The 13,702-nt window shown below is 42.0% G+C and overlaps 1 protein-coding gene across 1 annotated transcript; it reads left to right on the top strand.

Moving 5' to 3' along the window:
• Nucleotides 1-5,084: 5,084 nt before the first annotated feature.
• On the top strand, nucleotides 5,085-6,485 carry LOC118856731 (E3 ubiquitin-protein ligase TRIM11-like). The gene is made up of 2 exons (XM_036767185.1): nucleotides 5,085-5,590; nucleotides 5,828-6,485. The coding sequence occupies exons 1-2, from the start codon at nucleotides 5,085-5,087 to the stop codon at nucleotides 6,483-6,485; spliced, it is 1,164 nt and encodes a 387-aa protein (XP_036623080.1).
• The last annotated feature ends 7,217 nt before the right edge of the window (nucleotides 6,486-13,702 follow it).

The raw sequence follows: 13,702 nt of genomic DNA, 5'->3' as shown, positions 1-13,702 counted from the left end.
TCTTCTTTGTATCTTTAGCACCTAGCACAGAGCCTGTAACAAAGAATATTTTTATAAAATATAACAAAAATTATTTTAATTTCATAAATTAATAATCTAATTAATTCATTAGCATTTTAAAGTTTGCAAAGCACTTTACAAATATTATTTCATTTGATCCTCACATCAGTCCTGGGAGGTAGGTGGTGTTACTATCACCATATTATAGATGAGGAAACTGAAACACAGAGGTTAAGTGACTTGCTCAGAGTCACATCGCTAGTAAGCGTCAGAGGCGAAATTTGAACTCAGATCTTGGTGACTCCAGATGCAGAGCTCCATCCAACTCACCACCTAACCAGTATGGTATTTAATCTTATGGTCTTGTGGCTATGGGTGCTGCCTCTGCCAGTGCAACCCATCCATCCCTCCATCCCTTCTCAGGCCAGTGCCATGCTGTTCTTATCCTTGTCATCCTGTCACCTTACTTCCCAGGCTCCCCTCTGCCCTGGCCCGCAAGACGAGTGGCCTCGTGTTTTACCTCCTGGAAGGCTTCCCTACAGACAGACAGTGTATCTTCCTGGTACAAAGAACTTCTGGTTTCCACGAAGTAAATATATTAAAGGTCAGTACTTTACAGGGCTCAGGGGAAGATGTTCCAAAAGACATTAGCAAAGGGAGGGAGTCGGGAAGGCAGGGTAAAGTCTTAATAAAGACCTTTGTACACAGTTCACATCTTTAAATAACAATTAATTTTTAAAAAAAGATAAGAGATTTATCAGCCATGTTGCTCGCTGCAGAACGGGGGGGGGAGAGGAGAGAGGAGGGGGGAATGGTTCAGGAAGTACTGAGCCAGAACTGAGTTGGCACACAAAAGAAATGACCTGCTCATCTCTGAGTTTCTTTTTTCCTTCATGGCTCTGAGTGACACAAGAACCCCCGTGAGCCGCTGAGTGAGAGAAAGAGGCATCCGGCAGCAAGCTGCATTCCCTGACCCATCCACCACGTGCCTCGGTTTCTTTTGCACTTGTTCTTCCCTGACCTAAGGTGAACAAATATTCTGTGATGGGAGTGTCCAAACAATCATGGAACTGCAGAATGTCCTGAAGTCCCATTAGAATTTCCATCAGTGGCCGAAGCTCAGGACACCCCAAACTCACATGGCCAAGTACTTGCAGCATTAGCAGACCGGATCCGATGAAAGCCGACTGACTTTCACTCCTTTCAGGGTTCTAGGGATAACCCTAAGGAGTTGGAGCTTCTAACACTGTAGTTCCTGAGATAATGGGTGTGCTCCCCATTATCAATCAACCAGTTGGCTCCATTAGCTTTTAGGAACGTTATTTACTAAGCAGGTATGGTACAAATAGTTGGCACAAAACATTCCCCTCCAAACCAGGGCACAATCTCTCCTTGCACACACAGACACGTGGGTGGGAAACACGTGTTGCAAAGTAGTCCCTCAGTCCGATTCTGTGAAGTCCTTTTCTCCCTTTGTATAATCTTTAGGAGGTCTCCCTTAAGTGTAGCTCTCTGCTGGGCTCCAAGGGTCGGTGCCCAGCACTTCTCTTCAGCACAAGGAGTCCCTGCCCCAGAAGTTACCGCCATCCTCCAGTGAATGTCTTTTCACATCGGTCTGCAGGTGCTTCCTCCATATCAGCCTGTAACGCTCTGTTAGCCCCTCTTCCCCTTCTGCTCAGGTGCCTGATGAGGGGAAGACACCAGCTGTCGCCAGTGAGACTTTGGATAAGACCTCCTGCCTTCTCATAGTCCCCTAGGCCCTCCATCTCAGAATATTCATTCACTTAACCGCAAGGGGGAAAAAAAAAGTAAACACAATGGAAAAAGAGGCGCCATGTGCTCTGGACACATGGCAGATGGGTGGGGGGTGGGACGGGGATCGGTTTGCTGCTGCCCCTCCCCCACCCAGCAGCTCACAGCCGTCTTTGTGTCACTCATCACCCGGAAGGAAAAGAGAGCCTGGAGAGATCAGCAGGTGGTCCCTTTTGTAGACAAACTCTCCGGTTCTGCAGCCAATTATAAGACCCTTCATCATTGCGCAGTGCCAGCCCCTCAGTCATGCATGGATGGAAACAGACTTTCAAAGTTCCACATGCTGGATGGATACCAGGCAGGGAATATCTTTGCATTCTCTCCATAACCCACCAGGGAAACAGCCTGAGCGTGCTCTGAGGACTGAGCTCTCATTGGCCAATCCATCCCTTCCCATATTTCAAGTACTTTATAAATCTTAAGGCTAATCTTATTGCCATTGTCCCAATTCTGCAATCTTATGGTATTATGAAAATGGGGCCAAGGTAGACAAAGAGAAGTGAAGTATTGTATTCTCCAATAAGTTAAGAGACAGTACCTCATTTTATATTACTCTGAAAGCCTATAATTTTGAAGCCTGAACTCTGTTCTCAGCTCTCAAAAGCAGGTCCAAGGAGGAGGCAGAGGGCACATAGCACAGTGCCTGGAACATCAGGCACTTAATAAAGGTTTGATGACTGGCTGATTGATTGTGAAGGTTTTGTAGGAAAATCTCATTTGTCACAGTCCTATGACCTCTGACAATAAGGGTCCGATGAACCTCCCGTCTAGGTTCACCCAAGGGCTTATAAGATCTTAGCAAAAATACAACTGTCAGTTTCGTAACATACAATCATACAGCGTTCTCTGCACCAAATACCTCAGGGAACCACAGGAAAATCTAACGCACAAGACTTCCCCCATAAATAAACACCATTTGGGGGAAACACAAGCAGAAACCCACAGGGAATCATCTCCCCAAAGCCATACTGTTGGGCCTGAAGGAAATCTCACCTGTCTCTCTTGCTCCCACTGGAACAAGACTACTCCCTCTGGCAGGATTCAAGACACAGAGTAGAATGCATATACTTGCTAATAAAGGGCCTCCTGTGGTTTTCTTTGGCCAGCAGTGAAGCTGCCATTCATTGCTTCTATGGATTTTTTTGAGGTTTTCTATTGTAGTTTCCATATTGATCATTTTCATCATTATTTTCTTCCTTTTTTAACCTCTTAATTCTTAATTAATTTGTGATCTTTACCATCTGTGATCTTTAAAAGTCTTTCGTCAAACTCTTCTTTTGTTCTCTCTTGCAATTTTCTTTGCATCACCATTTAGTGTTGACTTTTTTTTAATGAGGATTATAGCCTGTGTCCATTTAGGGGAATGTTTCAGGGCACCTTGTAGGGCTTCTTTTTCCACTTCTGCTGCCTCTGGTACTTTAAAATCTAATTGAGTTGATTCATAGTATTTTTTTAATTATTCTATTTTGCCCATTTTAAAATTCTGATTGCTCTGTGTGTGTGTGTGTGTATGTGTGTGTAGTTTTTGTACCCTTTTTCTTGGGGAGGGGGAAGGGAAGAGGAAGATTTCCATAGCCTGCTGTTTATTTATTTATTTATTTATTTACTTACTTACTTACTTACTTACTTATTTATTTATTTATTTATGTAGCCTACTATTGCCTTCATTTGATCCTTACAACAACCTTTCTCAAAGATGCTATTTTTATCCCTATTTTTCGTTTGAGTAAAACTGAAGCAAACAGAGGTTAAGGGACTTGCCCATTGTCACACAGTATCTGAGGCTGGATTGGAACACAGACCTTCTTGACTTCTGGCCCAGGGCTCTATCTGCTCTGCCACCAGCTGCCTCTTTGGATCACAACAGCATAGGATCTTAGAGAATGTCTAGTCCAAATGCCTCATTTTACAGATGAGAAAATTGAGGCCCAGAGAGGTTAAGTGACTTGATAAAAGTCACAAAGATACTGTGTCATATCTTCTATACAATTCTGAGTCCTCTGCTTCCAAATGCAGCAGACTTTCCATTGCCCCACACTGTCTCTCTGTGGGCTTCTATGGGAGGTGTCAATGAGAAGATCTGGGGGCAGTTTTCGGTGGGGGGTGTGAGGAGCTTCTACACATCTTGGCATGGAAGTGGTCTTGGGTTCTTGAACAGCAGTAGAGTGTAAGTTCTGCTAGGTTCTACCATTCTGAAAAGGTTCCAGGTAAAGTTCTGGTAACAAATTATGTTGGCTTTCCAGGCATCAGTCTAGTTAAGCCCAGAGAAGTTCATCTCCCATAGGCTTAACCTCACCCATAGATGATGGATTCTTTAGCTATGGCAGCCCATGAAACCAACAAACAAAAAAATACACACTGGACCTCAACCCTGCCCCTTCAAAGTGATAGTGCCAGAGTGGTGTAGAAGGGGGCAGAAAGGATCACACCTCTTTTATACCAGCTGTAAGCATTAACTTCACCGTTCACACCCTAAATGTGAAATTCTCATTCAGCAACCAACAAGTGGACACATACACCACAAGTACTTTCTTCCTAGAGAGAGAGTTGGGAGGTGCTGTTCATGGCAAGTGCCAAATAACAACATTTAAAAAAGAAGTTGGCCTTTGGTCTAAGAGAGCGATAGCCAAATGACCATCCTTTTATTAAAATGCTGGCATTATTAATAAAATAATTAAATTATCCAGAAATTATGTCTCTCAAACCTTTTTAAACATCACACAGTTGATCTTTAAAGACACTAAAATGTCCATCAGATGTCCTAAGTTCTTCAAGGCCCACATACAAAGGAGGTCAAAACCAAAGAAAAAATATCACATATCACAAAATATTCATAATAACACATTTTTGTGGTGGCAAAGAACTTAAAAAAAAAGGTTGATGAATATGCGTGTTATTTGAGGAATGGATAAACGAATTGTGATACTTGAATGGAATAGAATATTACTGTACCACAAGATAAAGGGAACAAAATAATAGCAGCTCAAAATTTTATAGCACTTAAGGATTTTAACAATATCACCTCATTTTATTCTCACAGCAACTCAGTTACTAAGCAGTTACTAAGGTGTGAACATTTCTGGGGTGGGGGTGTGTGTGTCAAGTGAAAACCTGGAGAATTCGCACCTTGAAGGAAGGAGGGGCTTCAGGGTTCCAGGGATGTATAAAAGCCCTGGGATAAGGCAAACTCAGATTCCCTGTGTGAGCTGCAATCAGAGGAAAAAGGCAGAACGCTGAGGCTGAAGAAAACATCTCAGAAGAAACAAAGCAACATGGCCTCTTACTCAGAGCAGATTCAAGACTTCCAGAGAGAGCTCACCTGCTCCATCTGCATGGAGTTCTTCACAAACCCAGTGTCCACTGAGTGTGGCCATACTTTTTGCTATGATTGCTTCCTCAGGAGCTGCCAGGAAGTCTCTCCTCCTATCTTCTGTCCAGAGTGTAGGAGTGTCATCCAGATGAGGGATTTCAAAACCAACATTCGACTTGGGAAACTAGCAACCATTGCCCAAAAACTAAGATCCCACCCTTCACCGTACTTTGAAGGACGTAGAAAGTGCGAGGTACATCAGAAAGTGCAGAAGCTGTTCTGTGAGGATGACCACCGCCCAATCTGTGTGTCCTGTTCTCAATCCCAGGAACACAAAGCTCATAGACTCCGTTGCATCGATGAGGCTGCTGAGGACTTCAGGGAGAGGCTCAGAGAAACTGTGACTGTTTTGTGGAGGAAAACTGAGGACGTCGTTCAACTAATGGCCAATGAAAAGTTTAAATTTGCCTTGATAGAGAAGGAAACAGAAATTCAAAAGAAGAACATTTTGTCCGAATTCCAGAAAATGAAACAATTCCTAAATGAGGAAATGGAAAAATATCTCTCGAATATGCAAACCCAGAGGATGATCAATTTAAAAGGCCTGAGCAAGACAATTAGTGGATTGTCTGACCAGGGTAAAGAATTAAGGAAGAGGATCACAGAGATAGAGGAAGACTGCAAGAAACCAGATCTGGATTTGCTCCAGGATATGGAAGAAGTGTTAAACAGGAATGAATATGTGCTCCAAAAGGAAATAGAAACCTTTGGTGTACATGTGACTACTCACATCATCCCTGGAATGATGGAACGGATTTTCAATTTGAAAGTGGACATCACTTTGGATAGAAACACAGCTGATTCAGGTCTCATCATATCTGAGGATCTGAAGAGTGTGAGATATGGAGGTGTCCAGGAGGAAGCACCCAACAACAGTGGGAGGTTACCAGATTTTGCACAAGTTCTTGGTACTCAGTCTTTCATTTCAGGGAGATATTACTGGGAGGTGGAGGTGCCAAATAACACTCTCTGGTGTGTTGGCATCTGCCCAGAATCAAAAGAGTCTCAAGACTTCTTTGTGCTTAGGACTGTAAAGACACACAACTACTTCTTTCTTTATGCCATGGCCCAGCACAATCTTTATTCCAAAGTCCATACAAAATACCGCCAGGTCAATGTGCCCAACCTAAAGGTGGGAATTTTCCTTGACTATGAACGTGGAGAGATATCATTTTATCATGTGAAAAACAGGTATCTAATTTACACTTTCCCTGCCACTTCATTCTCAGGACCCCTTATGCCACTCTTCTGTCTTCCCAAGAAAATCTCAACAGATGATTGCTCTCTCACAATCTGCCCCTAATTGAGAGACATCAAAGAATACATACTTATTGGCCAAATGGACTTCAGGCATTATGTTACCCCAATTCCTCTGTACTCTGTTATATGAAAATAATTGTACCTACTTACCCTGCTACAGATATTTGTATGTTTTCTCTTGACCTAGTAGATACAAGCTATGTTACATCCTGGATTGTTTTATTTTGCTCTCTGTATACCTTGTGCCTAGAATGTTTCTGAGGTTTAATAAATGCTTGTTGAATTAAAAAAAACTGTATTTTAATGACCAGGTATAATATTAATGTGATCCAAGATCTTCCCCATCCATTCAATAGGCCTCAGATGGGGCTAGATGGGAAAACTTAATTACATCTTTGTTTGTAAATAGAGGCTTTAGGTACTAAGTCAATTTGGGGTGTATATACAGTCCTAGCCAGCAGCATCTGATTGGCTAGAGCTCAGGTCTCTGATTGGCATTGAGGCAGTAGACATCAAGAGGGCACTGAAGAGCAGACATTGAGAGAGCCAGCATTGACAGAGCTGCAGAAGAGAGTGCTGAGTGGAGAGTTAGGATTTGTAAGTGTTTACAGGAAGGCCCTAGCAGGGGGAAAGATTACAGGATGACTTGGTTCCTTGCTATAATACTGTGTTATAATTTCCTTGTTGCTACATTGAGGTGGGATTACTGGTTTTGGATATAATTACTGCTATATTAAATTGGAGTAGCTGGTCCTGGGATTGGATTCTCTGGTGTCTAAATAAATGTTATACTTCCTCTGCCTTCTACCTAGAGAGTTTTTTTTTTTATACTTTGCAGTTCCAAACCATTCAGGCATGTTCATGGTCTTCCTCAAGGTCATGAATCTTGTCTTACTGACATACCAGGAAAAATTCTCCTCTATTTCAGTGGGAGGAATTTCCCTATCAGCTGTTTTCGTATAGGCAAAGTGCTGACTTATCTATGCAAAGTTCACAATCAACATTAAAAATGCAAAGATGATAGGATATGCAATCAAGACAAGACCATCCTTGCAGTACTGAAACAAGCTACTGATGGAGAAAAACTGGGGAAAAGACAAAGGGATTATAGATTTAGAGGGGGCTTGAGAAGTCATCTAACTGAATCCCTAACCCAACAAAAATCTCTTCTACTCTATAACCAACACAATTGGTCATCTTAGCCTTTACTTGAAGATCTTCAGCAGAGAGGAATTCATTACCTCCTGAGGCAACCTGCTATACTGAATATAGCTATACTGAATTGTTAGGAAGTTTTTTCCCTTTAATTCTTTGTAATTTTCACCCAATGGTTCCTAGTTCTGGCTTTTGGAAAGAAACAGAATAAATCTAATCCCTTTTCCACATGACAGTCCTTAAATACTTGAAGACAGCTATTATATATTCTTAAGTGAGTTTTTTTCCCCTTCTGGTTAAACATCCTCAGTTCCTGCAAGTGATCTTTATTAAATTGTAAAAATCTTGAGGGCAGGGACTATCTTTTACTCTCCAGCACTTTTGTATCTTTAGCACTGAGCACAGTGCCTGGTACATAGTAAGCACTTGATAAATGTTTATTGATTGATTTATATGGAATGAAATCAAGGCCCTTTACCATCCCAGTCAATTTATTCAATGTTCTTTCCTAAAAAGTGGCACTTTCAACTGAAGGCAATATCCCACATATGGGTAGTACAGAGAAAATATCATCTCCTTGGTCCTGAATAGTACGCCTCTCATTACAAGGTAAAATTGCATTAACTTCTTTTGCTGCCGTTAGCACATTGTTTCAACTTACTAGGCTTTTGTTGTTCATGACCCTATTTGGGGGGTTTCTTGCCACAGATCCTGGAGTGGCTTGCCATCATAGTATGCCATTTCATTTGACAGATGAGGAAATTGATGGAAATGGGGTTAAGTGATTCACCCAGGGTCACCCAGCTAGTAAGGGTCTGAGGCCAGATTTGAACTCAGGATGAGAAGTCTTCCTGACTTTAGGCCGCATGCTTTATTTCCTGCACCACCTAGCTGTCCCATTAAAAAAAATCTGAAGAATAAGATAGTCACAGATGCACAGTATTTTCTAAGGAAACTTAACCAACATAAATAAATCACCCCAGTAAGAAGGGCAAAAAGACCTAGGAGATGTCTCAGCCAGCTAACGCTTCATCTCTTTGCCAAGTGGAAAAATACAGCATAAAAGGGCCATACTGGCTTAGAATGTAGACTCATCTGTAAAACCTTCAGATAGGGGCAGCTAGGTGGCCCAGTGAGTAGAGCACCAGCCCTGGAGTCAGGAGGACCAGAGTTCAAATCCAACCTCACACACTTGACACATTTACTAGCTGTGTGACCTTGGGCAAGTTACTTAACCCCAATTGCCCAGCTTTCCCCTCTCCAAACAAAAAAACCCCTTCATATGATGACAGTAGAAGATTACAGGTAGTATCATCTTATGAAACAATGAGAAGTTATGGAAGGTAAAACACATTTAAAGAAAGCTTGGCAAAGGACCTAGCTAGCAATGTCACCCAGAGGACATTTAAGGATGACCCTGGAAGGAGGGAAATGAACGGAAAAAAATGGGACATCTCCATAAAGATTTCTGTAACATATTCTTTTCTCCAACAAAGACAGTGAAGCCACCATATTTGAACTGTGATATCATAGTCACAGATGTTTTGTATGGGAAACTGGACTGGTACTAAAGAAAATAAAGATGGTGCCCCAGACTGTTACAGTTGTCTGAGATTTAAGAGGTTTATAAAAAGGAGTAAAACTGGCCAGTGATGCTAAAATTAAGAGGCCTTTATTATGGGCACATGTCATTTTAAGTTGAGGCTTAAAGGGGTGGAGGAGTACACAGAGGAGAAGGCTGAGGAAGTGGGGAAGGATAAAACCAGAGAACTCACCTTGAGTGTCATGATCAGTGGGGCTCTGGCAGGAGGAAGAAGGAAATGACTAGAGTCTTTTTCCACTTCGCCTGGGCAGCACACTGGGAGACACCTCCAAGATTAAGTCAGCACTCATTGGAAGTAGGAATCATTACCTCCAAAACTGGGGTCATAAGGTATGCAATACCCATTCCAAGACAGCACACACCATAAGGCAGCTCTACCACCAGGGCAGTTGAAGTAGGTCAGAACCATGGGGTTTATAGGGATGGGTGGGGTCTTGTTCAGGCACATCTCATTGGTTTCCCACTTCTGATATCACAGAGACCCTCGAGGATTATAGAATGGGTCATGGCATTCTCCAGTATGGAAGGTTCTAGGCATAGAAAATTTTAGAGAATAGAAGGAAACTTCTAGAGTAGAGATAAACTGTTATGAGAAAGACTACTTTCCCCCTAACCAGACCCTGCAAACAGAGAGAGCTATGGCAGTTGGTCTAGACCATATATAAATAGGAGAGGTCCATTCTGGAGGCAACACAATTTTAAGAGGGTCAAGGAATCAATAAAAGAGAAGAGGACTTTGTTGTTATCAAAAATAGACAACCAAGGGGGGCGAAACCAACTGCTGCAGCAGTTACCAGACTTCTCAACCCACAAACACCAAAGACTGATGAGAAGGTTAGTGGGAAAAGCTGCGGGAGTGGAAGGAGTTCGAGGTTCAGCTTCCAGCCCCCGGGGCAGCGGAGGTGGGGCAGTTACGGCTGTTGTTGCTTCTGGCTCCAGGCCCACCTGGTGGGAGGAATTAAGTGGCGGATCAGAGCAGGAGTGCACAGCGTGCTGAAGATCTAAGCCCAGTCCGGGTTGGGGGTTCTTGGGGAAGGAGGAGTGCTGTTGTGGCAGAGCCGGCACCTCCCTCCCAAACGTGGAACATAGAACTCTCTAGTCTACAAGCAGTCATACCCCGCTGAAAAACTCAAAGGTCAAGTTTGTTGGCTAGGAATATGGTCAGGCAGCGAAAACGCACCGAGATTCAGTTTCAGACTTTGCATTCTTTCTTTGCTGACAAAGAAGACCAAAACATACAGCCTAAAGAAGTCAATAAAGTGCAAGAGCCTACACCAAAAGCCTCCAAGAAAAACATGAACTGGTCCCAGGCCATGGAAGAGCTCAAAAAGGATTTGGAAAAGCAAGTTAGAGAAGTAGAGGAAAAATTAGGAAGAGAAATGAGAAGGATGCGAGAAAACCATGAAAAACAAGTCAATGACTTGCTAAAGGAGACCCAAAAAAATACTGAAAAATACACTGAAGAAAACAACACCTTAAAAAACAGACTAACTCAAATGGCAAAAGAGCTCCAAAAAGCCAATGAGGAGAAGAATGCCTTGAAAGGCAGAATTAGCCAAATGGAAAAGGAGGTCCAAAAGACCACTGACGAAAATACTACTTTAAAAATTAGATTGGAGCAAGTGGAAGCTAGTGACTTTATGAGAAATCAAGATATTATAAAACAGAACCAAAGGAATGAAAAAATGGAAGACAATGTGAAATATCTCATTGGAAAAACCACTGACCTGGAAAATAGATCCAGGAGAGATAATTTAAAAATTATTGGACTACCTGAAAGCCATGATCAAAAAAAGAGCCTAGATATCATCTTTCAAGAAATTATCAAGGAGAACTGCCCTGATATTCTAGAGCCACAGGGCAAAATAGAAATTGAAAGAATCCATCGATCGCCTCCTCAAATACATCCCAAAAAGAAATCTCCCAGGAATATTGTCGCCAAATTCCAGAGCTGCCAGATCAAGGAGAAAATACTGCAAGCAGCTAGAAAGAAACAATTTGAGTATTGTGGAAACCCAATCAGAATAACCCAAGATCTGGCAGCCTCTACATTAAGAGATCGAAGGACTTGGAATACGATATTCCGGAGGTCAATGGAGCTAGGATTAAAATCAAGAATCACCTACCCAGCAAAACTGAGTATCATGCTCCAAGGCAAAATATGGATTTTCAATAAAATAGAGGACTTTCAAGCTTTCTCAGTGAAAAGACCAGAACTGAATAGAAAATTTGACTTTCAAACACAAGAATCAAGAGAAGCATGAAAAGGTAATCAAGAAAAAGAACAAGAAAAAGAAATTGCAAGGGACTTACTAAAGGTGAACTGTTTTGTTGACATTCCTACATGGAAAGATGATGTGTATGATTCATGAGACCTCAGTATTAGGGTAGCTGAAGGGAATATGCATACATATATGTTTATGTATATACATGGGTGAATGTGTATGTATGTATATATCTGTGTGTGTGTGTGTGTGTGTATATATATATATATATATATATATATAGAGAGAGAGAGAGAGAGAGAGAGAGAGAGGACATAGGGTGAGTTGAAGATGAAGGGAAGATATCTAAAAGAAATAAAATCAAATTAAGGGATGAGAGAGGAACATACTGAGAGAGGGAGATAAGGAGAGATAAAATGGGGTGGATTATCTCGCATAAAGGTGGCAAGAGGAAGCAGTTCTGTGGGAGAAGGGGAGAGGGCGGATGAGGGGGGAACGGAGGTCGTCAAAAACAAACATTTCTGAAAGGGGACAGGGTCAAGGGAGAAAATCCAATAAAGGGGGATGGGTTGGGGAGGAGCAAAATATAGTTAGTCTTTCACAACATGAGTATTGTGGAAGGATTATACATAATGATACACATGTGGCCTATGTTGAATTGCTTGACTTCTTAGGGAGGGTGGGTGAGAAGGGAAGAGCGGAGAGAATTGGGAACTCAAAGTTTTAAAAACAGATGTTCAAAAACAAACAAAATTTTTTTTGCATGCAACTAGAAAATAAGATACACAGACAATGGGGTGTAGAAATTTATCTTGCCCTACAAGAAAGGAAGGGAAAAGGGGATGGGAGGGGAGTGGGGTGACAGAGGGGAGCGCTGACTGGGGAACAGGGCAACCAGAATATACGCCATCTTGGAGTAGGGGGGGAGGGTAGAAATGGGGAGAAAATTGGTAATTTAAACTCTTGTGAAAATCAATGCTGAAAACTAAATATGTTAAATAAATAAATAAATATATTTTTAAAAATAGACAACCAAGACTACATCAATAACAAATGATCCATGTGCCTGTTGTTGTTGTTCTGTCATATCTTCCTGACTCCAAGGTTTACCACCTCAGATCACCTTACTGTCCAGTTGTGTCCAACTCTCTGTGACCCCATTTGGGTTTTTTCTTGGCAAAGATACTGGAGTAGTTTGCCATGTCCTTCTCCTGATCGTTTGTCAGATAAGGAAACTGAGACACACAGAGTTAAGTGACTTATTCAGGGTCACACAACTAATGGGTGTCTGAAACCACATCTGAACTCAGGTCTTCTTGATATTAGGCCTGGTGCTCTATCCACTGTGCCACTGTATTGGTAATTGAGGTAGGACTTTTTTTTTTCACTGTTTTAGAATGCTAAATTAATTAAGTGCCTTTGATTAAATCTTACCAGGTGCAAAGCTCCAGGCACACACCCTTTTGCTAACCAGGTGTAAGCCCCAGACTCACACCCTTTTGCTGATTAGGTATGAATCCTGTGAGCCCTGAGCACAGTATAAAAACTCAGAAGTTAGCATTTTGTCTGGGGCTCTCACTCATGGAGGAGTGTTGATGTGGAGACTCTGGGCAGCCGTTGTTAAGAGCCCCTTGGCTTTGCTAACTCAGACCCATTGGTTCTCTGGTAACTATGTATCATGATTTGGTCTCTACTGCAATATTGTCTCTGTTTGTAATTTGTATTTGCTCTGAAGTTCAGGTTGCTGGCTTTTCCTCCTTAACTAAGTGAGTTTATATGTGTATGTGTGTGTTTGATTAAAATAAGATTGTAAACTCCTTAAAATTACTTTCCTTAGTAAAGCAGATTAAAGAACCTGTGCTGGCAGCTCTTGTTGCTGGTCTTGTTGGGTCTTACACCCCACAACAGCTGCTAGCCTAATTGTTGCTACAGCCACCTAGCTACTCCATGACTCGTGTGCCTTTTACAAATGATGTTCCACAACACAAACATTTCTGTATGATGTTTAAACTCTTTTATAGTCTGGTGCCAGCCTACTTTTCCGGATTTATTACACATTATTCCCCTTTAAACACTCTTTGTTTCTACCAAACTGGCCTATTTTTTCTTGTTCTTCTGCACAATTTGGATCTCTGCATAGGCTGCCCCTCTTCCTGGAAAATACTCCCTCCTCACCCCTATCTCTTGGAATCCCTAGCTTTCTTTGAAGTTGAGCTCCAGGGGCACCTCCTATATGAAGGCTTTCCAGATTCTCTTTGGGATTCGAAAGTACCTCCC

Source organism: Trichosurus vulpecula, chromosome 1 (assembly GCF_011100635.1).
Source record: "Trichosurus vulpecula isolate mTriVul1 chromosome 1, mTriVul1.pri, whole genome shotgun sequence".
Lineage (NCBI taxonomy): Eukaryota > Metazoa > Chordata > Mammalia > Diprotodontia > Phalangeridae > Trichosurus > Trichosurus vulpecula.
This window is presented reverse-complemented; position numbering and strand designations above follow the sequence as displayed.